We start from the raw sequence: 26150 nt of genomic DNA, 5'->3' as shown, positions 1-26150 counted from the left end.
GTGCCAAGCACCCCAGCAGCGGGACCCCAGAGCCTGGCTTCCCCCCAGCCTGGAGCCCCTGGCCCAGCGCGTGGCTGGCAGGGAAGGTGGGCAGGTCAGCTCCTTGCCCGCGAGCGAGGAGCAGGGAGAGAGTTGAAGGGGAAGCAGGTGGTCTTCAAAAAGATATTTGCTTCAGGTGGGGCGAGCTTTATTCTGCCCGTAGTTTTTTTGTTTTTTGTTTGTTTGTTTGTTTTTTAAACTTTTTTTTTTATAGAGGCATGCTTTATTTATTTATTTGTTTGTTTGTTTTGTTTATACATGCACTGGGTACAGTCAGAAGCGCGGGAGGGTGAGAGAATTCACCAGAGCCAGAGCGGGGAGCAGAGCAGGCAGAAGGACCGAAGTACACGGCTGAGGGGAGCAGCGGGCGGCAGGAGAGGTCTGCGCGCCATGTGGGACCCTCCTCCGGTGGCCGGGGAGCAGCCGGGGATCGAACCTGTGTCGCAGAGGCCGCGGGCAGCTTCGCAACCCAGCGCTCAACCGCTGCGCCACCGGGGGCCCTCTGCCCGTAGTTTTTATTTCATGCGTTTTCCTTCCTCCTTTCTTAAGTGTGGAAGAACTCTCTTAAGAACGCAGAGCCGGGGCCTCCCCGGTGGCGCAGCGGTTGAGCGCTGGGTTGCGAAGCTGCCTGCAGCCTCTGCAGCGCCGGTCCGATCCCTGGCTGCTCCCCAGCCACAGGAGGAGGGTCCCGCATGGCGCGCAGACCTCTCCTGCCGCCCGCTGCTCCCCTCAGCAGTGTCCTTCGGTCCTTCTGCCTGCTCTGCTCCCCGCTCTGGCTCTGGTGAATTCTCTCACCCTCCCACGCTTCTGACTGTACCCAGTGCTTGTATGAAGAAACAAATAAATAAATAAAAGAATGCAGAGCCGAGGCCTCCCTGGTGGCATAAGGGATGAAGCACTGCACTATGAAGCAATCTGCAGCCTCTGCAGCACGAGTTCGATCCCCGGCCAGCCAGGGAGCTACCCACATGGTGCCGCAGACCTCTCCTGTCTCCCCTCTGCTCCCCTCAGCAGTGTATTTCAGTCAGTCTGCCTGTTCTGTTCCCCACTCTGTCTCTGATGAGTCCTCTCACCCCCTGCATCTCTGGCCTGCACCCCAGCTCTTGTATGCATAAACAAATAAATTACAAAAAAAAAAAAAAGAATGCAGAGCCGGCCTATCTCAGTGGGTCAAAGAGAGGAGAGGAGGGCTTGGTCCACATTGAGTCTGGCTAGTCAGAGACTTGGGGTTCAGTGGGACATGAGCAATGAGCATGAAACTGGGGTGCAGAACTGGGACTCCCAGGGGCTGCCCTGTACTCACAGCAGCTTCCCCAGTACCAGAGAGGCCGCTCCCCATGCCCCAGCCTGACACCAGGCCGAGCGCGTCCTCCCTGACCCCATCCCGGATGCCCGCGTGGCCCTGGCCACTCACATTCTCCCCAGATGTCTGCTCCACCCTGGACCAAGACCTGCCCCCCTGGACTCAACAGATGAGCCCAACGCTGGTGACGGGGGATGGGGGGCACCTAACAGAGAGTGAGCAAGAGGAAATTAAGGTGAGCATAGGCCTCATTCCACTGAAACACGGAGACAGAGCCCTCCAAACGTCCTTCCGTGGGTGTGGGATAAACAAAATGTGGAAGGTCACTCAACCAGAGAAAGGACACGTCCCAACGTGGATAAGCCTTGAGAGCAGGGAAATCAGACAAAGCTACAGGGTTCCACTTAAGGGAGGCCAGAGTAGGGTGGTGGACCAGGGCTGGAGGGGCGGGGTCAGTGTTGAGAGCTGCCCGGGGAGGAGGGACACGTTCTGGGAGGGGTGGTGCAGATGTGAAAGAGGCACTTGCTGCCACTGAGCTGGACACCTGGTAATGGCTAAAATGCTAGGCTTCACGTTCTGTATGATTCGCCGCCATTTTGACCAGGAGGAGGTCAAAGGGCGCTTTGTTGAAACAACTCTGCCAGCGGGGTGGTTGGAGCTGACGATGGCCAGACCCAGCAGCCCTGGTGTGCAGGCCCTGGAGGCCCCTGCGAGGCTGAGGGCCCCTCCTGACCCCTGACGGCAGAGACGAGCCCTGGCCTGGCTTCACCGACCACCTGGGTGGGAACCCGGGGGCCGACGAGCCCTCTGGGAGGACCCCAGGTGAGACAAAACCAGGGGGTGAAGCCATTTACCCAAAGCCCAGAGAAGCCAAGGCTTCTGGGAGGAAGGCAAGGCCCCTGGAGCAGGCCTTCCGGGAGCCAGCGACCGCCTGCCCGCCTGCCGCGGGTGTGGGGACGGTCACCCCACGTAGCCTCGGAGGCCCTGGGGGAGCCTGAGGATGTCGCTGACGTCGGTAAGGGCTGAAATCGGATGACGTGTCAGTTCTCATTTATATCAGTTCTCTCTTTCCCGGAGAATTCGTTCATGTTCAGCAAGATGGAGAAGGGGCCAGAGGAGAGAAGGAGGCGGGAGGCAAGAGGCAAGAGGGAGGACGGAAAGGGAAGCAGGGGAGGGTGTTCAAGAAATAGGAGCTGCCAGACCCCGCACTCCGCCCTGAACTCTGTGGTTCCAGAAACCTCACGGGGGTGGGGGGCATTGCCCGGCGTCCCCCACCACAGCTTGAGCGCCCCACAGAGAGGGCCCGCGCCAGGCGCCCCCGCCAGCACCCTGGACAGCGCCCAGCACCGCGGCGGTGCTGGGGACACGCTCGCGTGAGCTAATAAAGGCCGGTGGCGCGGAGGCAGCTAGCGGAGGACGTGTGCCTGGGAAGCTTTCCTGCTTTTTTAAGGCGAATGGGACGTGCTGCGTTAGAGCCTGATTCCTCTGAGGTGTCCCGTGTTGTCTCCCCGCCGCGGCCCGGTGTACAGATAAGGAAACAGGCTCACGGGGCTGAGTGGCAGGGCTGAGGCCACACTCAGTAGTGGGGGCCAGTCTGATCGGCCCAGCCTGGTGCTCCTTCCAGCAACGACAGGACAAGAAGGGGCTGGGGGCCGAGCCGGGGGCGGGGAGGAATGGCCAGGCAGAGCTGAAGAAATGGGGACCAGACGGGAGGTGGAGACGGAGGGGGGTGGCCGCTGGGTGGGGGTCGGAGGCTGCTGACCTTTGCGCCCATCCCGCTGGAAGTCCACATGGCACCACTCGCCGTCATTGACCTTGCGGCTGGAGGCCCGCAGCTTGATGCCCCCGGAGCCCATGTCCAGCAGCAGGTAGAGGTAGCCGTCCAACAGCTCCATGGCGAAGTAGTCGGCCCGCTGGATGGAGCTGTGGCCGCCGGCCCCCGCCCGCCGGCCCTGGCTGAACAGCAGCAGCCCGTTGGGCTCGGTGGTGCGGAAGTCGAGCGAGATGGAGCCGGTGCGCTTGGCGCTCCAGCGGGGCAGCGCCACGAAGGCCTCGGGGCTCTCGAAGGTCACGGGGTCCAGGGCAGCCACGTCCTCGCAGCGGAAGGACAGGTCCCCCTGCAGCTTCATCTTGGGGTCCCCTTCCTTGGCCAGACGGGAGAGTTCCAGCTTGAAGTCATTGTTCTTATAAACGACCTGCGGGGATGAGCGGGCAGGGGATGAAGATGCAAAGCAGCGGGACATGGGGCCCTGCCGCCGCCCTGGGGGACCCACCCCACCCGTGGGCCCTGGGCTCAGGCCTCTGTTCCGGAACTTCAGGCACAGAGCCATGAACTAGCACCGCCCGTGCCCGCTCAGCTCCTCTGTCCCGTGGTCCAGCCGGGCACGAACCCTGGGCACCCGCTGGACTGCAGTTCATCGGAACAGCGAGCAGGCTGAGCTCTGCAAACAACTGGGTGTTTTCAGTCGCGCTCTCATCTGCTCCTCCCCGCCCCTAGGAAGCAGGTACTGACCACTCATTTCACAGAAGCGGAAACTCAGAGACGGGGCAAGGGACTTGGCCAAGGGCACAGAGCTAGCGAGCTGGGACTGAGACACAGGCGCCGGGTCTGCGTGCCAACCTCCCTCCTTTAGCGCAGCTGCCTCGAGGGCCTGTGGCGGGATGGGGGGCACTCCCGAGGCTTGAGGACGCGGGAGGGAAGCGGACACCAGGTAGAGCCAGGCCTTGGGCTGGGGAGAGGGGAGGGGTCCCATGGCAGGCTCGGAAGGAACGGAAGACCAGCGGCGGGCCAGGTCAGACCGAATGCACTGAAGGCAGCACCCACGGGTGCCTGGCCGCCCCAGACCCCCCGCGGGTCCCACTCACGTCCTTGAGGCAGCCCATGAAGTTGTTGCTGACGGGTGAGCCCGGCAGGTCGGCGGTGTTGGGGCTGCCCCCGATGTAGAAGAAGTCGTCGGAGCCCAGCATGGTGTAGTCCTCCTGCGTGTAGCCGGTGGTGGTCAGGATGCCGTCCACCGAGATGGTCACCTGCCCAGCCCGGGGAGGGAGGGGAGACACAAGGAGACAACGGGCATCAACTCCCTGGGAAGAGCCCCGGGCTGGCCAGGGAGGGGCCAGGGGGCAGCGGGGGAGGGGGCCCCCATTTTTATGTCTGCTTGTCTCAGAGGAGGAACAGTGGGGGGGAGGAGCAGCACAAGATTTGATGGTTGCAGGGTGCCTGGAAGTGGCCAAGGGCCCCGGGCTTGTGGAGCAGTCACCGCGAGGACCCTAGGCCAGGGCCCCCCGAAAGGGGGACGCAACGCCCCTCCGCAGGTGCTCTCTGGACACGTGTGTGATATCTCCGGGACCCCAGGGCTTGACTCACCGCTGCTCTCCCTGCGGGGCGCTGAGAGGCTCTTTCAGCCCCAGTGTAGGGCGGGAAGGGGAGCAAGGGCAGAACAGGTGCTCTTACACCCGGGGAGTCGGGACCTCCTGGGGCCTGCACACGCCCCTCCGGGCCCGTGCCCACCACAACCATCCTCACCTGGGGCGCCCTGGTACAGCCCCCTCCCGAGCCTGTCCCTCTCCTGCTGGGTCCCTCTGTATTCGGGTCACACCCTTTGCCTCTCCACCAGCCTGCCTTCCCCGCTCAGGGCAGGTGAGGGAAGGGCTGACCTTGTTGTACCCTGATCCTGGTGAAGAGTCAGGGACAGAAGCAAAGTGTGTGTGGCGGTGGGGAGGGGGTAACCCACTGTCCTGAGGAGGTGAGGGGGCTCAGCTGAGGCCTGGGGACAGCAGACATGACCTGGCGGGGTGGGGGGAGTGACTGACTCTCTGATCCCCCCTCTCCAGGCAAAGGCTCACCCAGCCCCTGAGAAGTCTAAGCACAGAGTAGCCCACGAGGGCCACACCCCCCCAGCGGAGGAAGAGCCACGGGTGGGAGACCATAACAAGCCCCCCCAAGAGGCTGTGGTTCAGGAAGGTCAGCAGGGAAGAGGGGCCAGACATCCCTGGGGCTGGCAGGGAGCTGACTCACAGGGAAACCAGCCCTGCGCTTCCACAGGTCACAGCTCACCCCCACCTTCCTCTCCCCAGACAAGCTTCAGCACCCCCTTCTCAGGAAAGTCTGGACGGGGGCTCCCAGCCCACCGACACCTATCCATATGCACTTGCCGCCAGCCAGCACCCTGGGGCGGGGCTCCGGGGCAGGGTAAGGAGGACCTAAGGGACAAGTGCAGGCCCCGAGACCCCTCGTGCGGGGCTCGAGCCTCCCAGGGAGCAGATGGGACCGAGCAAAGCGGGGGGCCTGGTGGGTCCCCTCCTGGGAACCATCAAACCTTGTGCTGGGGGACTGGGTTCAAGGACAGAAGGGAAGGGGTGTCATGTGGAAGGGGCTGTTTGACCGTCTTTGAGTCTTGTGGGGGTGGGCTGGCCGCTGCTGTTCATGTCTCCTTTCCTCTCCCCCCGCCCCCCAGAGGCTGGGGTGGGGTCTGGGGGGGACGGGAAGGGTCAGTATTAGTTACGAGAGCATGCAAACAAGGGAGCCGGAGAAAGGGGAGCGGGGCTGGGACAGAGGAACAGGGACGGGACAAAGAGGGGGGCAGGGTGAGGGGGCCCCCCTGGGCAAAGTCAGCTCCATCCCACCCTCCACCTCCTGGTGCTGCACTGAGAGACCAAGACCTGGGCCCACCTCTGCTGGGCCTCACTTCCTGGCGGGCAGCCCCGGCTAACATGGCCCTGTGGCCCACTCACCCCAGCACAGCCCAGAGGACACGCGGTCAGTGAAGGTGAGTGTCAGGTCCCCTGGGGCCCAGAGCCACACCTCACTCTCCCCGCCTGGGTCTCACCTGTAAACCCGGCACCTCAGGAGCCTTCAGTGACAGAGCCTTGGTGCCCTGACCAGGACACCCCGAATTCTGCACAGGAGCTGGGCCCTCCGGGCCCAAAGCTCTTTCAGGCTCCACTAGGAAGCTGGGCCTCCAGCCCAAGGGGCCACTGCTGAGCCCCACCACCAAGCCCCGGCAGCCAGGGCACCCACTGGAGCCTCTTCCCCGCCCTCCAGCCCGCTCACCTGCCTTCGCCCTGGCAGGTTAGAATGCCCTGACTTGGGGTCGGGGCGCCCTTCTCAACTCCCCCCCAGCCTGGGCACACACCTGACCGTGCTGCCCCGGGCTCCAGGCCAACCACTGCCACGTGGCGCCTCCTCCTGTCAGGACCCCCAATTCTAGAGCAGCCCTGGCCCAGGGGGGTGGGGGAGGCCAGAGGTGACATAAGGAGGTGCACAAAGGCAGGGGTCAGCCTGGGGTGGTGGTGGGGAGGAGAGGGAGTTGGGCACTGGGTGGGGATGCCGGGGGCAGGGCAGGGGAAGGTCTCTGGGGAAGGCAGGGAGGGAGATGGCTGAGATTAGTAAACCCGACTGTTCCCTCAGACAAATCAAAGTCCAGACACAAAAATGGCAGGTTAGTTAGTAAAAGCAGGACACGGGGGTCATCCCCCGTCCCCCTCCACCCTAGGGTACGTGAGGCCCCTGCCTCCCAACCCCCCCGCACAGCTTCTGGAAGGGGTGGGAGCCAGCGAGGAGGCGGGCCGTGGCCATGCAACACACAGCAGCCCTGCAGCCAGACCATGCGAGTTAGGAGCCAGGGCAGGGCCAGCATGCGGGGCAGGGGCGAGGGAGACGAGCAGAGATGGAGGCAAGAGCGCCATGGGGTGCGGGAAGAAGCTTCCTTCCGCAGAGAAGGGGAGAGGAGCCCCCACTAGGACAGACTCTTATGGCTTGAGAAAGACTGGGAAGGGGCACTGGGCTTGGACCTTTGTCACCAGAGGGGCACCCAGACACTCAGCCCACGGCCATTCGCCACGGATCAATGACCCAGACACTCCTGCTCACTCGCCACACCCCGCCGTGGGCAGAGGGAAAGGTCTTGAAGGGCTCGCCTGCAAGCAGCGTCCTTGTGACCATCAGGACCCCCAGATTCAGCAGAGACCTGCACCCCACCCATACTGACCCACTCAACACAGATAGGCTGGGCCCTGCATGGGGACTGCGTGGGCCAGAGGGAGGAGCACAGCTCTTCCTGGAAGAGCCAAGGCCGCCCGGGCGGAGGGGAGGGGCACAGCAGAGGCAGGGGCCCAGGGCCCAGGCTCTGCTCCACTCCTGCCAGTGGGGAGGGGGGAGGTGGCTGCAAGCACAGCCCACGAGCTAGGGGCGCTGGGAGCCCTCCCTCCTGGCCCTGCCTCTCCTTGGCAGGCTCAGCTTCCCTTAGGGAGGCTGGTAGGACGTGAAACCAGGCCCTGTGCAAACATCCCCACAAGGGCACTGTGGGTCCGCGGTGGCCCAGGGAGGAAGGCTGGGGACTGGGGCAGTACCCAGCTCGCTGCTGTGATCACAGGCCACTGACCTGGGAGGAGCATTTATTTGGGGGGGATGAGATTGAGGGACGGGGGTCTTCACTGTGGGCAGGCTGCGTGGGCTTGGGGTTCCTGAAGGCCCTTGTCGCTGGAGGCGGAACTGAATCACTGGCCACTTGTTTTTCCCCATGAGGGCCCATCGCTGTCATCAAACCCTCAAAGGGCTCCATGAGCCAGTGGCTGAAGAACAACTATTTAGGGGAAAGGCCTGGCCTCCCCCTAGGCCGGTTAGGGTCGGGGTGGGCAGTTAGGGTTGGGGTGGGCGTGCAGAGCAGGGGAAAGTCTGGGGGCCCGGGGCAGGGGGGGTGGAGGGGAGTGACTGAGGAGAGAACCAGGTGGAGACCCAGGTGCAGAGCCTCGCCGCGGGGGTCCTGCAGGGAATCCTGACTCGGTGGCATTGGGGAAGGATATCCTGCATTCCCATTCAGGCTGAGCCATTTTCCAGAACCATCTCCTTTTACCAGCCTGACTCTCGTCTGTCAAAGGGGTATAACATCACCCCTACTTCTCCCAGGCTCTCTGCGAGGACGAAATCTGGAAGATGAGGGGAAAGCACCCAACATCCAGAACCGCCGGTGAGCCCAGGCTCTCCAGGCCCGTTTGAACCACCTGCCACCTGGGAGGCATCTGCCTGCCGCTGCAACACAGCCATTCGCGCAGATAAGTGATCGTCCAAAGGTGAGCAGACTCCAGGGCGTGACTAACTAGGATTATTTCTTCAAGAAAACTCCAGCCTGACCACGCCTAAGGCAACCTCCCTGCCGCAGGCCTCTCTGGTCTGTTTCCACCCTCTCCCCCAAGGAGAAGCGCTCAAATAACAAGACCAAAGTTCCTAGACGAGTCAGTAATATAAAGACAAAGCCAGCAGACCCGGCTGAGGGAGACCCAGGAATCTGAAAGGCTGAGCCCCGTGACTTTTGTGACTTGGGGCTCCGTTCTCTCTCCAGTCTCAGCCAGAAGAGCCAATCCCTGGGGCAGAGGGTGCTTCCGAGGTTGCTGGGACCCCAGGGGCCACCAGCTCAGAGCAACAGCCGAGAGAAGCGCAGATACTGGAGACCTGGAATTTAGGGAACTCCCCCCAGGGCTGCGCCACACAGGAGCCTGGCTTCTTCACCAACTAGCAAGGCGCTCCACCGTCTCCCTCCACCCCCGACTCCAGGCCCAGTTCCTGAGGCATTGTGGGTGTTCAAGAAGTTCTTTTGGGACTGATTCCTAAGAAAGAAGGGAATAGGGTCTCCAGTGGGGCCAGATGAGGCATCCCCGGGGCTTGCTATGCAGAGGGAATCCCTCTTTACAAAACATCCCTGCCCTGGACACACGGAGGTAATCAGGTAACATTTTGCAAAGCTTAATACAATTATAATTCCCTTTTCAGAGCACAGGCGCTTTCACTCCCTTCCCTCTAGGTCTTCGCGCTGACCCGCGAAGTTGGTCCTGCAGGGCAGCCCGGCCTACTTGGGAGACGAGGGACTTTTCATTCCGTTCACACTGTCAGCTTTTAACTAAGCAGGACTAAAAGGGAGGCGTGCAGGGTCCTGATTCTCGGGTGGAATTCCTCGGGTGCTTGGGGTACACAGCATGGATTTATCTTGCCTCCGTTCTCTCCCCAAAATCAAAGTCTGGCCTGGGGATGGCGCTGGCTAAGTCCTGGGAGCAGCGGCTGGACACCAGGGCCCGCAGAGAGCGGGCTCCATTCGGACACTGGGACAGCAGCTGGGAGTGTTGGGAGGCCTTGAATGGGGTGGGGGGGGCAGTGATGGCTGCACACCTGAGCACCAGATGGGGGACAGGTTGCCACGGGTCTGTGGGTGCAGGAAAGCAGCACAGGTGTGGCCTCACAGGCAGAGCCTCCTGGGGAGGCGGGGGAGACCCTCAGGTCGGAAGCCCGGTGATCATGCTTCCCTCCTCGCCAGCAGCAGCCTCGCAGGCCTGGGCACAGGAAGGCCAGTCAGCTGCCCCGAGCAGCGCTGGCCCCCCGGGAGCAGACACGTCCATCGGCAGGGTCCCCAGCCTGGTGCTCAATCACTCTGCATTATTAATAGGCGATGACTAACCGCCTGCTGCTGCAGAGCCACTACCAGGCGGGCTGGAGGGAATCCCAGGGGACGGCACGCACGCCAAGGCGAGGCCAGGAGGGCAGGGCCAGCCCCAGCTCTGTCCCTGCTCCTGTGGTCCTGCCCGCCCAGGCCCCAAAGGCGTGGCCGCCCACCTCGCCCAGAGCCTCGCCGGGCTCGCCAGTATGCAGCCAGCGCACGCCAGCGGGTCCACGCAGTTACCAGCAGAGTCTGTGTCTCACAGACACAGCCCAGGCTCCGGGGAACACCCCCTAAATGTCACACCAACATTTACACACAGTCGCACCCACACACCAACACACACCAGCTGCACCGACACAGACACCGACACAGACACCCACACCGTCACGCAGCGCCACCGAGGCCGACCCAAACAGAGGAGCCTGGGGACGCCTCCCCCGACTGCACCCGGCCAGGTCTCCTCTCACCCCCTCCTGGGGAAGGAAACCAACCCAGTCAGAGGCCAGGCAGGACAGGCAGGGGAGGGCAGGGGAGGGCAAGGGAGGGGGAGCGGGAGACGTGGAAACACGGTGTTAGTCAGACCAGCAGAGGGCGGGGGAGCTGGACGCTGTCCCTGGTAGGGGGAGACCATTCATGCCATGCAAAATGTGGGGGGATGGAACCAGGAGCCCTCAAGGCCGAGAGGTGAGGGAGGGGATGTGACCTCTCTCCCGGCAGCCAGCCTGGGGCAGCCCCCCGCACTGGTATGAGCTGATCCGAAGGGGGTCTGGTCTGGTCCCAGGCCCCCAGGCCTCTCCCAAGGCCGCTGGCCCCTTGGCCCTGCTGTGCCCCCTGCCCTGCTGGGCTGGCTGCCAGGAGGGCCCAACCCCTCCCGCCTGGGGCCACGAGCAGAGCGCAGCATGTCGTGGGATGGCGTTTTCCATGGATTTTCAGGAGACCAAGAAAGAAACCAAATCAAAGGAAAAAAAACAAAAACAAAAACGAGGCAGGGGGTTAAAAGGAAGAAAATAAAGCGATAGAAACAAGCGGCCTGGCACCGGGGCTGGTCTGACCAGAGCCGATGAGCTTGGCGCCTGCCCCCAGGCCTGTCCCGCCAGGAATCTGAGTCCAGGAGTCCGGAATTAGGGCAGGGACAGGCCAAATTCCTCGATTTCCATTTGTCTTTTGGATTTGACTTGGAACCAAAACAAGAAGAAAAGGGAAAGACGAAAACTGAAGGAGAGAGAAGCAAAGTCTGCAGATTGTCCAGGACATGGGGGGGGGGGGGAACGAAAACAAAAAAAACAGTTGGAAAAGCAGAAGAACCAAAACCAAATGGGAAAGGAAACAAAAGAGGGAGAATCGAACAGTTAAAAAAACCCACGGCAAACCAAACGGTAAGACAATTAGAGTGATATCTACCAGATAATGCAGTTTGTTTACCATAGCGTGTCCGATCCCTGCGTGCTTCACCGGAGATGGGGGGGGGGGTCGGAAAAAACAAAAAACAAAAACGAAGACAACAGAAGAACAGAACGAAAAGAAAAGAAAAATAAAATGACCAACTGTAAAACTCAAGGAAGGAGGAAAAATATATATCCATATATATTTGGTTGTTTGTTCACACCCTCCCCCCCTCGGTTCAGCGGAAGGCTTTTGTTCAAAGAAAAGGAAATCAGAACGGGGAGGGAGAAATAAAACACACAGGAAAATCGAATCCCTTCTCCCAGTCTCTCCCCTGCCCCTCTGGATTCCTCGGCCCAGCCCCCTCCCGGAGGACCCGCTGCGGAGAAGGGCAACAGTTAAAGACCTTGGTTAGTAGAGAGGAAAAGAATAAAGGACTGGACCAAGAAAGCAAAGACTTAAAGATGGCCGACATTCCGCAGATGAAACAGAAAGGTTAGTTCGGTTTTTCACTCATACCTTGCCCCACCTGTCCCTGCCCAGCCCCTGGCCCCCTGGGTTATAAGCGTGTTAGTAACACACACAGAGTCGCTCACAGGGTTTTCCAACAGAGGGTGACAGAGGGAAGGCAGGGGGTTAAGAAGCAGACCCAGTTATGCGGTATTAGTAAGTCCTACAGGTGGAAATGTGAGGGAGTTGAGGGGAAGGAGGGTGGGGGCAGGGGTGTGAGAAAGGGGTGGGCCACTGGCTGGGGGGCTGGACCGCGGGGCTTGCTGGCTAACTGGTCGACCAGATGGCTTCCCAGAGAACTGGCTGTAGAGTGGGTTGGTGCTGGCCAACTGGCTGACCAGTGACCATGTCGAGGTAATGGGTTAACTGACTGGGGATGGGCCAGCTGGCTGTCAGGCTGGGAGAAGAGTGCCCAAGGCCCCTGGGACATCGCAGAACTGGCCAGACTGAGAGGTCACTTCACTCGGTGGCCATGGGGAGGGCTTCCCAAGGAGCACAGGAGGGGGTGTGGGTGTCTGCTTCTCCTGGAGATGGGGAAGAGTCAAATGGATTCAAGGGGCCATGGAGGGGGGAGGGGGGCTCCTTTTTATTTGCTTCTGTTCCTGGAGAAAGGAGAGGGTGAGTCGCCACCAGAACGGGGAAAAAGAGGCCTTGCCCTCTGTGGGCTTCGCAAAGGCTGGCTCTCAAATCATCTCTAATTACCCCAGCCCTCCTCCCTCTCCGTACCCTCTCCCACCAGAGCTGACTCCTCCTTCCTGCCTCACTTCACCTTTCAGAGCCCACATTTCCCCCAAATATTCTCCGGGCTCTTTAACCACCACACTCTTTTCCCTCTTGCTCCTCTGGCCAGTCAGCCTCCGCTCCCAGAATTAAGTATCCCCCACCCCTGCAAGTCGCTGGGATTGGTGAGGCTTCCCAGCCAGCCAGCCCCCACCCACGCCCCCCTGACCTCCACTCCCCACAGCCAGCACCAGAAATCCACCCCCCACCCCTGCCATGAAATGAAACACAGAGGCCCAGCTGCCTCCAGTCCCTTACTGTTCCCTAAAAACCAGCTTTCTACAGCAGCCTCAGGAGTCCTCACCCCCACATGGCTCTACGTTTAATTTCTCTTCGCGTGGCCAAAAACAGCAGCCACCAGCACCTGCAAAAGGACCCTGGTCTCCGGGGAGGAGGCGGAAAAGGACTGAGGCAGCTTCCCCTCGGGGGTCAAGATGGAGGGACATTCGCTTAAGACTGCTCGTCCCTGAAGTGCACCCCGAGAGGGTGACATGAAAAGGAGGGGTATTTCAGGGCTGCCATGGAGCTGGAGGGGTGGCAGCCAGAGGACCCAAGACGGACCCAGCAGGACAGCTAACTAGGGGCTCATATAATTAAAAGCAAAAGACACTGATATTGAGCAGCCAGGCGTGCTGAATGGCCGACATTAATTATTACCGATGCGGAAGCTGCCGGGAAGGACGGCCCGGCCAGCCCGGACGGAACAGCTGGAAGGCAGGGCTGCTCGGGCTCACGCGCTGCGTAAGACGGGGGAACCCAACTACTTGTTTTTAATTTGAACTCGCTGGGGAGACTAAGGCAAGCAACTAGTTTTCAACTTTCATTTTCAATGAGAAGAGTGGATTGCCGAACACGAGCTGGAGGGAGGAGCGGCCCGGGCTTCCCTCCCACCGCTGGGCCAAGGGACCCGTCTTCCTGGGAAAAGCAGCGAGGCTGAAGCGGGGGTGGGGGGGGGGATGGGCCCCACCACCCGGAGGGCAGATCCAGAACCCTGATGATCGCGCCCTGGGGACAAAGGCTAGACGGCCTTCCTGGCGGCTCTGACAGCAGGCTGTGGCCCTGGCGGCCCAGCCTCCCCAAAGGCCATTCCGGAAGGCTGAGGCCGCTAAAAGCACTGAAGACCTCTCCCTGCGACCTGGAGCCCGAGAATGACAGTGCACGATGGGGCAGCAAGGCAGAGGTGGGAGAGGCCAGGCGCTCCCTCAGCATGACAAGCCCCCGTCTTCACTTTGAACTCCAGGTGTAGCTCTGGCCCCTCAAGAAAGCCCGCAGGGAGCTGACACGCATAGATCACAAAAGCTGACCAAGGCCACCCCCGTGGCGCTTGAGCAAGAGAAGCTCAAACCAAGAGGAGGCAAGCCACCCACTCCGAAGGCCCCGCTTCAGAGGGGGGTGCCCAACGCTCAGATGACTTCAGGACCTGGGATCGCCAGCCCAGCTGTGGCCACAGCTGCACCAGCCACACAGGCTGGCGTGACCTGGAGCTGCTGGGAGGCAGAGAAATGGAGCGACTCGAGTCAGAAGGGCTTCTAGTGCCACCATGCGCTGCCTGGACAACTTCCTCAGAGGCAGAATGGGAATCTCCCCACCCTCCCCCTCACCCATTTCACAGGACTTAGGAAAATCAGATGAGACAAGAGAAATGAGACCCTTGAACTGAGGGGCTGGCAAAGGGGAGAGGGACAGAGCCAGGGAGAAACTGTCAAAGAGGGACAAGTCCTGGAATAGGCCTGCGCCTGCCCGCCCAGGAAAGTGAACAGTTCTTTCCAGAGGACAAGAGAGGGCTGGTGCCCACATGAGAGATCTGCTTGGTCATCCTGATGTCCAAAACCTCGCCCACTGGCTTCTTCAAGAAAGAGCCCCAAAAACCCAGGAAGGCCACTAAAGACATCCAGTCACTGCTGGCGACGGAGCCCTGGGCGCTGGCCATCTAGGAGAGGAGAGAAATGGCCCGCACAGCTGGAAAGGGCTAGAACCCAGCCCAGCAGGGTCGCCATCCACCCCCAGTGCAGCTGAGGCCAGGCGTCTCCTCCAGCCACAGACCTCTCCCTCCTCGGCCATCTCTGAGCTCCTCAAACGGTTACTGTTTCTGCCTCTCAGTTGGCCCTGGCCTGGCTTGGGTCTGTTCGCTGTCTCCCCAAAAGCTGAAGGTTGGGGAGAGCAGGAACCAGACCTTTCCCCCGTCTGCACCCAGCAAGCACACACACAGAGTCGCTGACCAAAGGCCTGTGGGCAGGGACTCTGTGCTGGCAGCATCTTGCCGAAGGCAGTGTGGGGTGGCAGCGCCAGTCCTGGGGAAGGAAAGGCAGCAGGAAGCGCTCAAAGGAAATCCCCCCACCACCGTAAAAGGCATGTGTCCTGCAAACTTATGACCCATGTCCATGACACGCTCAGATTTGCTCAGACAGTGGTGGCAACACTCTGGGCGCTTCAACCAGTGTGACAGGAAGAGGGACACCGCCTGGAGGGGGACCTCCCCCACCAGGCACGCCACCCTCCAGTACACAGAGCACTAAGAATAGGCACTATGGAAGGAGCCCAACTAGAGCAGGCGGGGGAAGGCGTGCAGGGTTAGTCACGCGGCCGCCCAGCGAAGGGGAAGCTCCAGGTGAGGAGAAATCCCCATCAGATCATCACTCCCCGGTGGGGAGTGCGGGATCAGCCGGAATCCTGACCCCACAGAGGAAGGAAGGGGAAGGAGAGACAACAGAAGATCAGCCGGCACCCAGGCAGCAGAGACGGTAACTAGGACAAGAAGGGCTGCAGACCAAGAGATTGCGCCGGCAGGGATGCACCGCGCTCCTGGAGCATTTAGCCTGCAAGAGGTGGCGCTGGGGGAGCTTCCTGCCACCGGCAAGAGAGCAGGGATCCAAGAGAGAGGATGAGCCACAGCCTGGCACCTGGGCACCAGGTGCTGAGTCAGGGAGCGGCATTGGGTGGTGGAGGGGGAGCTGGCGTGGAGGCCCAGCGCCGGTCCTGCTCTAAAGCCGGGTCTGCCTGGACCCTGCCGCAGGAGGGAACCTGGCTGGGGAGGGGCCCCACCTGCAAAGGCCACCCTTGGCCTTGGAGAGACCACCAGGCCGAGGCCAGAGCCGATGCCAGGAGCAGGGGCTTCTCCAGGGGGCGAGCCTGGGAACACCAGCCGTGGGGACAGGGCCGGCCAAGAGGAGCCTGTCCTGCCTGCAGGGCAGACTCAAGAGCCTCTGAGGTCGCGCAGGGACCGGGGAGCCAGGGGAAGAGCAGGAGAGGGCGGACTGCGCTCCTTTGAAGGATGAGAAGAAAAGGGAGAAGAGAGGGCTCTGGGAGCAAGCGCCAGCTCCTGTCCTGTGCCACCTCCACCTTCTCTGACCCCTCCTCGGAAGGGCCGCTGAGGGCAGCCACATCCACCCCACGCCCGCAGGCTTTCCTGTGTGCCTTCCGCCCTCCTGTAGGGATGCCACACCAGACAGTGTCTCCCCACCCCAGAGCACCCCGGGACCAGGCACTGCCTCACCCCCGCCCCCAGTCAGATCACCGGGTCGCTCAGCCTCCAATCTGGAGACCCCGTGGCTACCACGAAAGGGAGCCCAGCCCTCTGGGCCTTAGGCTCAGCCAAGCCTCTCTGCAGCCCCCGCACTCTGGGCCGCCCTGCCCGCCGGCCCTGCTGCTCAGCCCGTGGGGCCCGGCCCTCCTGCCCCTACCTGGCGCAGGTTTCGGGTGACCCGGACGTCGTGCCAGGCGTTGTCATTGAACTTGCCATTCACAGGTTCCACGAGGGCCTCGAAGGCTCCCGAGCCCAGGTTGATGACCAGCCAGACGGCCCCGGACTTGAGGGACAGGTTGACGTAGTCGGCCGACTTGCCCGTGTGCAGCATCAGCCCGTTGCGCTGCAGTGTGCGGAAGGCCAGCGTGATCTCGTCGGTGCTGCTCTGGATCGGGTTGTGCGACAGGTCGTAGCAGAAGAACTCGTTGCCTTTGAAGGTCGCCACAAACTCCTCCTTGCCTGGACGGGCGGCGGCGAGGGGAAAGGGAGCGTTTGAGTGGGGTCGCACGCCCCAGGCCCGCCGCGAGCCCGCCAGTCACTGCGCAGGCCCTGGCGTGGGCGCCCACCACCCCGCCGCAAGCCCCTCCCCTGCCCGTTCGCCCGCCTCTGGGGACCCTGCCCTCTCCGCCGTCAGAAGGCAGCTTCCTCCATGTCCACTTCCCCGGCGAGAGGTGGCTAATGGCCCTCACACGGACAGCTGACAATTAAGCTGCCACCTGGCCAGCAGAGCAGTTCTGTCTCCTTCCCCACTGCCACTCCCCTAACCAAGGGGAGGCTGCCCACAGGCTCCACAGATGGGGTGCCAAGGGCACCCCATCTACTTTTGCCTCTTCTCCAGCGCTGGCCTTTCCCGGTGCCCGGGGACAGCTCCCAACCTCGCCCCAGGGGACAGAAGAGCTGGCCTGTCGTGCGGCCCCGAGTGCATGTCCCACAGTGGCTGCTTTCTCAAGCGTCAGCTTGGCCACTGGGAAGCTGTGGGCTGGGGCAGGCAGGGGAGACGCAGGGCAGGCGACGGGACCAGCGGCCACCGGGCAGCTGTCGGCCCCACCCCGCCTTCCTACTCTGTCCTGAACACAACACAGATGGGCCAAGGTGATGGCGCAGGCAGGTGGCTGGGGCAGGCCTGGTTCCTGAGCACACGTGTATGTGCCTGCGTGTGCACATGTGCGTGCACTGTGCGGGTGAGTGTGGGCACAGGGCTCCCTCCACGCGCACTTTGCAAGCAGAAGCAGAAATAACTGGTGGGGGGAGTTTTAGCCTCTGTAATGGGGTAGCTGGTGGGAGGGTGGTGGCTGGGCGTGGAGGATGTGGGCTGACGGGACCCGCTCGCTGCAGCACACGGCGGCACAAGCTCACAAGAGACAGGCGGATGCACCAGCCCTTCCTGGATCGCGGGAGTTCTCAGCACAGACCCCGGCCAGGGAGGACCAGGCGCAATGCCAAGGTGCCCACCCACCCCACCCAGAAGGTCCACCCCAGGGCCAGGCCCCCAGGGGGCCCCACACAGGGGAGGGCGGCAGCTCTGGGCGTGTTTTCTGCAAAGGCCCCGCCCCAGCATACAACAGCCCTGCTTCTCTCCCTCCGGGCAGGCTGCCCACAGGCTCCGTCCTCACTGCCTCCGGATGCCAAGGCACCAGCTGCTGCCCCGGAGCCTGGCACTGCACTCGCTGCAGCTGGCAAGGGCCGGTTTCCTGAGGCCATGGGGCGGCCAACGTCATGGGGGCCTAGGCTATGTCGGGACAGCGGCACCCCGCCCCCTACCCACCTAGTGGGGGGTCAGAAAGCAATGGGGTGTCAAGCAGAGGGCAGAGGAGAAGGTGAGGGGAAGGCGGAGTGGAGGGGGCAAAAGATAGACCAGTGGGGACCAGGAAGGTGGAGAAGGTGCGGAGCTGCTAGGAGCCGTGGGGGATGGAGTGAGGCCGCCTGGATAAAGACAGGAAGACAGGAGCGGCGGGAGGGGACAGGTAGAGGGGAGGGGGCGAGGACCAGCAAGGACAGGGGGACAGGGACCTCTAGGGAACGGAAGCAAAGGCTTCCTCGGGGCCCCACTGTTTCCATAGCAACCAGGCCTGCTGCCCAGGCGCTGGCAGAGCCGGGGTCTCGAGGACCAGCGGAGGGAACATGTTTGACCTTGGGTTTGCCACACGTCCGAGTCCCTCCCCGAAGTCAGGCCTCCCCTCCCGTTCCCCCACCTTCACTGCAGTCACAGAAAATATCATTAAAGGCAGCGTCAAGCAGAAAGAAAGGCGAGAACAAGGCAACCACGTGAAAAAGTGACTGGGACAGAACAAAAGCAGCAGTGAAAAGGAGAGAGGCGGGCCTGGCCGGCCAGCGCTGCCACCCCAGCAAGCGGGTGGAGGCCGGGCGCCCGGCTCTGCCTTGGATCCCCCTCCGATCCCCGGGGAAGGAGGCAGAGCCCGCTGCCCTGGAGCCAACCCCAGCCCCGAGACCTGGGCGGGCTGGGAGACGGGCCCAGAGGCAGGGAGCAGCCCCGGGGCCCGAGGGGGCTGGAGAGGGACAGCAAAGAGATGAACAAATGTGAACCAGAACACCTGAGGCCCTGGGAGGGGAGGGGGGCAGCAGGGCCCCCTGGGACCAGAGATCTGGGGGTGCCCTTTCGGGGCAGGGATATGGGGGCTGCATGGCCAGGGGCCAGCCAGCTCTGGGAGGGCCTGCAGCACCAGGGGGCGCTGTCCCCCACCTCCCGCAGACCACCCTGGAGCTCCATCTCCAGCCCGTCTGAGCAGCAGTGACAGCTCCAGGGAAGAGGCATAAGGGCTGACACTCTCTCTCGGCCAGCGGGGAGGAGCTGGAGGCCCACAGTGTCCCCAGTCCAGCTGAACATGGCGAGAGGCCCGTAGCTGTGGCTCTGGGTCTCCAAGTGCCATGAGGGACAGAGCAGCTGCCCCCCAGCTCACAGTCCCCTCTGGGAAGGCCTCCAGCACCCGCCAGCCCCTCCTGCTCTCCAGCTGTCTGTTCTGCTCGTTTGGCACTTACTGCCTAGTAACATCTTGTACCACTCCCCGGAGAGGAAGTGTGATGCGAGAAAGGAGACCTGGCCACGCGCGCTGGCTCTTCCACCTGCTCCCCGACCTCGGCCCCCCGGAGCATCTCTAAGGCCCAGCTTTCTCTCCAGAGAAGGGGCTAATCACCCGCCACCTCACAGGTGCCGCGGGCATCTGGAAGGAGAAGGGACGGGTGCAGCTTCCGAGGCTGTAAGCCGCGGCCCGAATAAATGGCCCTTTGGTGTGTGACTCTGTGAGCAGGGCCTCTCTCTCTCGATCAAGGAATAAATCAGCTCCTCTGGACAAAGCCTGCACTGTCCGTAGACTTCTCGGGGCCCTGCTTTGCGGTGGTTATTTGTTAGACCTTCAGTGAGCCCTGGAGAACACAGGCCATTCGCCCAGTCCGAACACACTCCCTGAGCCCACGTGACGCGGGGCACACGCAGGAAAGCCCCTCGCCGTCCTCGGGGGCGGTGACGGTGAGGGTGATGGGCAACGTGACTGACGTGTGGGGCCAGGGCACACACCGCAGGGCCCGGTCTGGCCGGGGAACTCAGGGGAGACACCCAGTGTGGCTGCTTTCTCAAGCGTCAGCTCAAAGAGAGAGCAGAGAGCTGGGGAGAGGGCGGGATGGCGGGGATCCAGGCCGGCAGAACAGAGCGTCCTGAAGCAGCCGGCGGGACTCGACGCCCCGGTGCTCGGCTGAGGGGCTGCTAACTGCCCTGGAAGCTTCTTTGGAAAGACAGTCTCCAAAGAGAGGCAGCCTCAGTGTGGAAAGAAGCCCAGGACAGGCTGACGCACCAGCCTGGAGCTGGCACGAGTCAGCTGCCTCGTCTATAACCCGGCCTTGGGCCCCCACACAGGGTGCAGCTCACTTAGGGGGTGCCTGTGAGCAACGCCTTCCATGAATGTCACGTCTCCAGCCAGAACGGCCCTGGGCTGGCCCGAGCTGGCTCCAGTACTTGACAGTTAGTGATGGAGGAGGGGCCTCCACTGCCTGGCCACACCACCAGCAAAACGGACACCTTATAGGCACGGGCCTGGACAATTACCAGAGACATCCTTGTTCTAGAAAGAGGCCCTTGGGTCAGCTGGGCTTTGGAAAAGAAATGGAGGTTAGTGGCCCTCGACACAGGGGCCAGTTGGGAGTGGGGGCCCACCAGTCCCCTTGGCCTGGAGAGGTACAGGGGGATGCACCTCTGTTGACTCAGCAGCCCCCCAGGTAGTGCAAGTAGCCTGTGGGGCGTGAGGATGGGCTTTCTGGGGGGTGCATGGGGTCACTGACCTTTTGTTGGCTGGTGCACCTCGCCGGCTCCTCCTCTCCCGGCCCCCCCCTCGGAGAACAGTAAGGACCCTACTGGAGAAGCAGAATTGGGGGGTCAGGCACAGGGGGCTACCCAATCAGTCCCACCCGAGCCTGAGGCAATGGGGGTCCTGCTTGGAGAGTCGGGGGTCACGGGATGCTGTGGGTTCTCACTTGCCTGGGGGCCTCTAGGGAAGGAATCCAGGACTACAGGCCCCACGGACTCCATCAGACTCAGACCATTACCAATCTCCACCCTCTGCCCCGGAAGCGGGAGGACTGGGGGGCGGAGCAGAGGCCTGGCTGCTGGCTCGGGAGCCCCTTATGCCCAACAGCATGCAACAGGCCAGGACAGAGGCCCCAGGGCTCCCACGCCACTTCCTGCTCACTCTGCCCCCCCCACACACCTTTGCAGAGTTCATGTTCTTCCACTGTGCAAAGGCCTGACACAAGCACCCCTCCTCCAAAAGCTCCCCGTTCACACCCCAACCCCCACTCTGTCCTTGCCTATCCTCGAGGCCAACCCAGTCTGCTGCCTGCCCCTGGCTCCCCCACAACAGTGAGTCCTAAGTGTCACCTGCATCCACTTCTCTGCCAGCCAGACTGTGGGGCTTCCCAAGGGCAGGGCCTGGGTTTCTGTTGGTTCTCTGTCCCTCCATGGTGCCCTCGGCAAGGCTGCCCACATCCAGGGAGGCCCGCCCGGCTGGAGCTCAGCACATATGGGGTCTGCCTTTCTCAGGGCGCACTGCCCACCACCCTCTACTCAGCCCTCCCGCCCAGGCCTCCTCCCCAGCGGCCCCCACAGGCCCGTGTGGCCATGGCTAGGTCCATCCCCTGCCCATGACCTTGTACACTCAGCACCTGCCCCACTCCTGTGCCGCTTGCCACACCCATGGGATGGCTTCGGGATGGGGGGATCCGGAGAATTAGTTGGAAGGTCCCTAGTGGGTTCCAAACCCACCCTAACCCTAAAGCCCCAGAACTGGAGCTGGAATAACTCCTGAGCTGTGGAACTGTCAGGTGGGGAACATGGGGGCACCTTCCTGGGAGCCATCAGGCCTTCATCTATGACAAGAATGAGCCCAGTCAGCACCCCCAGAACCAGGCATGGAGAGGCAAGAAGGATGTGAGGAAACCGACCAGGCCCTAAGCCCCCACGGGGAACATCCTCTCCCCCATTTCTGGCCATAAGTTCACACCCCTCTGCAAGAACCCACCTTCCAGACCTAAATTCAGCCCCAATCCAGGTCTGAGTCTCTCCCTGAAGCCCAATCTTCATCCTGCCGCCTCTAGGCTAAGGGCCACCCCATCCCCAAGGAACAGGCGCCTGGCCGAGGGTGGAGGCCAGGGCGAGGTGGCCAGCGCGGGGTGGCCGGGGCGGGGGGCCAGCCGAAGGGTCGGGAAGGCCGAGTGCTGGAGCTGGGAGTCAGGGACGGAGGGGCTGGGGGGTCAGAGCTGGGGACCAGCCAGGGCTCCTGGGCTCTGTCTCTAGGTTTGCTTAAGACCAGGGCTTTTCAAGATGGTAGTGACTTGGTCAGCTGAAGAGAGCCGAGCAGGCCTAACAGGGCCGAGGTTAAAGGCTGTGGATGGGCAGCAAGTCACTGCACGTCTCTGGGCCTAAACACCCTCATCTGTGAAACAGGACCGAGAGCCCTGGGAAGGCTGGCGCAGGGAGGCGTGCAGTGGGCCGGCTGAGGGGGCTGCAGCCTCGGTCCCCACTTTGCCCCCGCAGCAGCAGCAGGGGAGGGGGATGAGGCTGCTCCCCCGACCTGCACTTTTCTCTTTGCATTTGGGTTCACAGAAAAGAGAGAATGATCAGAATGAGTGGAAAGAAATAAAACACCAGCATGAGAAAGAAAAAGCAAAATAAACCAGCAACGTTACCAGGAAAACGGAAAAAGGAGACCAGACAACGGCAGGAGTTCAAACATCTCTTGATGCCAGAAACCAAGGAGAGATGAGGGCGGATGGAGGGCGCTGCGGGGAGCACAGACAGGGAGGGACCCCCCACCCCCAGGGGAGGAGCGGCAGCGCGGGGGAGGGGGCGGGGCAGGTGGAGGCAGGGGCAGGGAGGAGGACAGAAAATCCAGGCGCAGGTCGGGGCCATCCAATCCAATCCAAACCAAACCAGAGCTTCAAACCATACCTTCGCTGTTTAACGTCAGGTGAGCCGGACCTTGGAAAGGGGGCGGAGAGAAAGAAAGAAAGGAAAAAAAAAAAAGATAAAAAGAAAGAAACAAAGAAACAACGAGTCATCAAAATCAGCCAGAGAGAGGGGAGAAGAAGCTCTTGCTGCCACAATTTAAAAACCCTGTTTAACTTGTGACAGACATCGGGGGACACCCCCAGCCCGGAAGCTGAGGAGGGGGGCCCGATGCCGGACAGAGGGTGGAGGCACGAGAGGGAGAGAGAGGGGGGCCACCGAGGGGGGGCAGAACCAGAGGGGGGGCACCGCAGGGGAGAGGAGATTTTGGTTTCTTTTTTTTCTTCTTGCCGGAAAAAAAAAAGGAAAAGGAGGAGAAGCAGGAGGCTGGGGGGCTGCTTTTTCCTTTTTCTTTTTTTCTTTTTTTTTTTCTTCCGGGAGGCGGAGAGAAAAAAAAACGGTCAACGAGAAAAAACGATTCGGATGGAGGAGAAAATAAAACACGACACAAAAATCAAAGCCACCTGGAGAGAGAGAGCGTGTCCTGTTAGCGTTTGCTGAGCGGGCCAGGGGCCTCCACCGCCCCAGCCCCGGCCCCCGCGCCCCTGGGCCCCTGGCAGAGGAGGGGGCCCGTGGGCCTCAAAGGAGAACCCCAGTTGAGGGGGTTTGGGGTGGGGATGTCTGTCCAGTCCCAGCCCTTCCGCCTGCCTCCCCCACGAGGCCTGTGTGGGTGGGAAGCATCCTGCACGCCTGGGTTCTACAAGGAAACTGGGGTTCGGGGGGGACCAAGTCAGAGCAGAAGCGGGTGGGAGATGACAGAATCTAGGGAGTCTAGCAAGGTCGGGGGCCGGATCCTCCCCCCCAGGGAGACCTGTCCTCGCCCCAGGGAGGGTCAGGACAGCCCAGACACACGGCAAGAGGTCCAGCCTCTTGAGATCCTGCGGGCCTCCGTTCTGACCAGCCCTCTCCGAGGTGACCTGAAGCTGAATTTTGAACATAGAAAACAGAAGCCCCGCATCTGAGTCTGAGAACAAGACCAGCTGAACTTCTATCCAGGGTCGCCTTGGCCTCTGGAGAGAGCCTGCCCAGCCCTGACCCGGGGCTCCTTCGCCTTAGAGGAGACACTCTGGCCCACTGGACAAGCCTCCCAGCCCCCGGAGGGCCCTGGCCAAGGAAAGCTCCTTCCCAGAGCTGGGCCGAGACCCCAGGGCTCCTGAGATGACCAGACAGGCCTCCAGCTTCAGCCCTCCCACCCCTGCCCTGCCTGTCTGGGCAAGAGGGAGGGAGAGGGCAGCCCCCAGGACCAGGTCTCCCCGGGGACCACCCAGTGGCCCGGAGGTGAGACGTGGTCCCAGGGTAGAAAGCAGGGACCAGGATGGGGTGTCTAGGGTGAGGTTCCAGGTGTCTCGGAGGAAGCCGAGGGCCAGGACACCTGGGTTCTGGTTGGAAGGACAGCTAGGGGGCCGGGAAGGGCAGGACCCAGGGCCCAGGCGGATGTGGGCAGGTTCCCTTCTCTCGCCGGCATTGGTCTCGCCCTATCTCTGGGCCTGAGACCAGTGGAGGGAGGGGCCACTGCTGCTCAGAGCTGCCTGGGGCCAGCACAGCTCTTGGGGCGACACAGGTGTTCAACTGAGTCTTACTCCTTTCACTGAACGGCCCCCAGCCCTTGCCCCAAGAACTACCAAAGTTCTCTCCCAAGGCCCCTAAGCCCAGAGCCCTAAGTCCTCAGCCACACCTTCCTGAGAGAAAGCGCCTCGCTGCAGGCTCCCACCTGGATTCCAGGCCCAGGAGCCGGGCCCTGGAGGCCGCCCACTGGCCCCGCAGGCCAGCTCCCCTGGCAGGCCGGGCCCTGGCAGACCCTCCACTGCCCAGCGCTGGCTGGCCTCATTAGCATGCGACACTCTCCCTCTGTCACCACGGCAACCAGCTGCTCAGCTCTCTCAGGCGTGACAGCGCCAGCCATCTTGGTGAAGGGGAGGCCGGCTCCCTGCCCTGTCCCCAGGCTTGACCCAACCCCACCTCAGGGGCTCTCCCCAGAGCCTGCCTCCCGCAGCCTGAAATCTCCGCTCCCTCCTTAGGCACCAGCCCCCACCTCGGGGCACCCTCCCCCACCTGTGGCACCAGCCCTCCCCCACCACAGGGGAGAGGCTGGCAGTGAGCCGGCATCACCAAGGGCCCCAGGCATTGGATCTGGGTCTCCTCTCCCAGCTGCAAGAGGAGAGGAGGTGGGGCCACGGGGATCCCCAAAATGAGATACTGGCCTGGGGAGGGAAGGATTCCAGGGAAGAAGCCGGGGGCACAGGAGGGGGGACGAAGAAGTGGGTGAAGGTGCACCGGGGGCCTAAGAGTCCAGATGTAACGCCCCCAAGGGCCCCCACCCACCCCAAGACCACCACCTGCCAAACCTTCAGTCTTGTCCCCCACTGTCCTACTCACACCCACAAGGCCCAGTCTCAGGAGAAGGAAGCCGGGGAGAGGGGACGAGACCTCAAGACACACAAGCAGACACGTGTGTCTCTCTCACTCTCTCTCACACACACACACCACACACACACACACAGGCACACATGCACCGCCACTGCCAGGCAGGCATCAGAGCACCACATCCCAACAAGCAGAGCACCAGGCTGCCCCAAGGAACACAAGCTGGCACCCCCAGTCCCATCCCACACGCTCCCCACAGCCCAGCTGCCTTCCCACCCGTCCATCCTGCGGGGCTGTTCCCTCCCCTCCAAGCTCCAGCTCACTTCTCCCCCCAGCCCACCCTCCTGCTTCCTGCTCCGGCCAGGCTGCCCCCCCACCCACCGTCCCTCCTGGACTCGCCCCTCTCCTCCCTCCTGCCCATCTGCCTCCCCCAAGCCTCTCTCCTCCGCCCTTTTCTCTCTCTCTTCCTCCCTCCGTCTCGGCCTTTGTTCCGGAGGAGACATGACATCAAGAGCAAGTAAAAGTCACATCAGCACTAAATCTTATCTCCAGGCCTCAGAAGGCTGAGTCCACCCAGACGCGCAGACGCTCCCTCTGTCTCTCACACAGAGGTAAACATGGCACACGGAGATGCAGACACAGATGCAGACGCCCTGCAGGCTGTGGGGCCGGGGGCCAGGCCACAGGGACCCACAGAGGGCCACACAGGTGCACGGACACAGCACACGGGGACAGACAGACACCATGCGCACGCGCACACGCACGCACCTGCCTGCCGGGCCGGGGGACACGCCAGTGAGACAGAGAAGCCAAACCGTGGGCACCACGAGGAAAATGGGGTTCCAGCCCCACTCTCGGGCCCTTCCTGCTCCCTTGCCCAGGACCTGCATCCGGGGCCTGCGCAGGCCCAGGGCATTGCCCAATCCCGCCCACCCCTGCTCTGGAAGAGGACAGGTTTGGGGTGGACCCTGCCGTCCCCCACCCGCCGGCTGCCCGCCTCCTCCAAGGCGGCTGTGCGAGCTCGCGGCCCTCCCAGCCTTCCGGCCTGGACCGGCCGCGCCAGGCCCCCTCTCTGACCCCATCCTCCTGAAGAGAGAAAGGGCACCGGGAGGAGCAAGACGAGAGGGAAGCCCGAAGAGAGGCTGGGAAAGGACAGGGACAGAGAGAGGGCAGGGACAGAGCCCTGGAGGAGAAGAGGCAAAGGCAGACCCAGAGAAAGAGAAGGCAACCAGACAGGGGGCGGGAGCACGCGGGGAAGCCCCCAGCGAGGCCGGCTCCCTGGGGCCTGGGTCGGGCTGAGGGAGACACGAC

General features: G+C 62.3%; 1 protein-coding gene across 1 annotated transcript in view; it reads right to left on the bottom strand.

The window, feature by feature from the left end:
* NRXN2 (neurexin 2) overlaps positions 1 to 26150 on the bottom strand; it is an 84746-nt gene that overhangs the window by 46376 nt on the left and 12220 nt on the right. Inside the window, 6 exon segments of the mRNA XM_054697488.1 lie at positions 3105 to 3537; positions 4208 to 4369; positions 11191 to 11214; positions 16122 to 16423; positions 20255 to 20323; positions 22419 to 22448. Coding sequence (XP_054553463.1) covers positions 3105 to 3537; positions 4208 to 4369; positions 11191 to 11214; positions 16122 to 16423; positions 20255 to 20323; positions 22419 to 22448 — 1020 coding nt within the window.

This window comes from Talpa occidentalis, unplaced genomic scaffold (assembly GCF_014898055.3).
Source record: "Talpa occidentalis isolate TD23 unplaced genomic scaffold, MPIMG_talOcc4v2.1 talOcc4.17, whole genome shotgun sequence".
Classification (NCBI taxonomy): Eukaryota; Metazoa; Chordata; class Mammalia; order Eulipotyphla; family Talpidae; genus Talpa; species Talpa occidentalis.
This window is presented reverse-complemented; position numbering and strand designations above follow the sequence as displayed.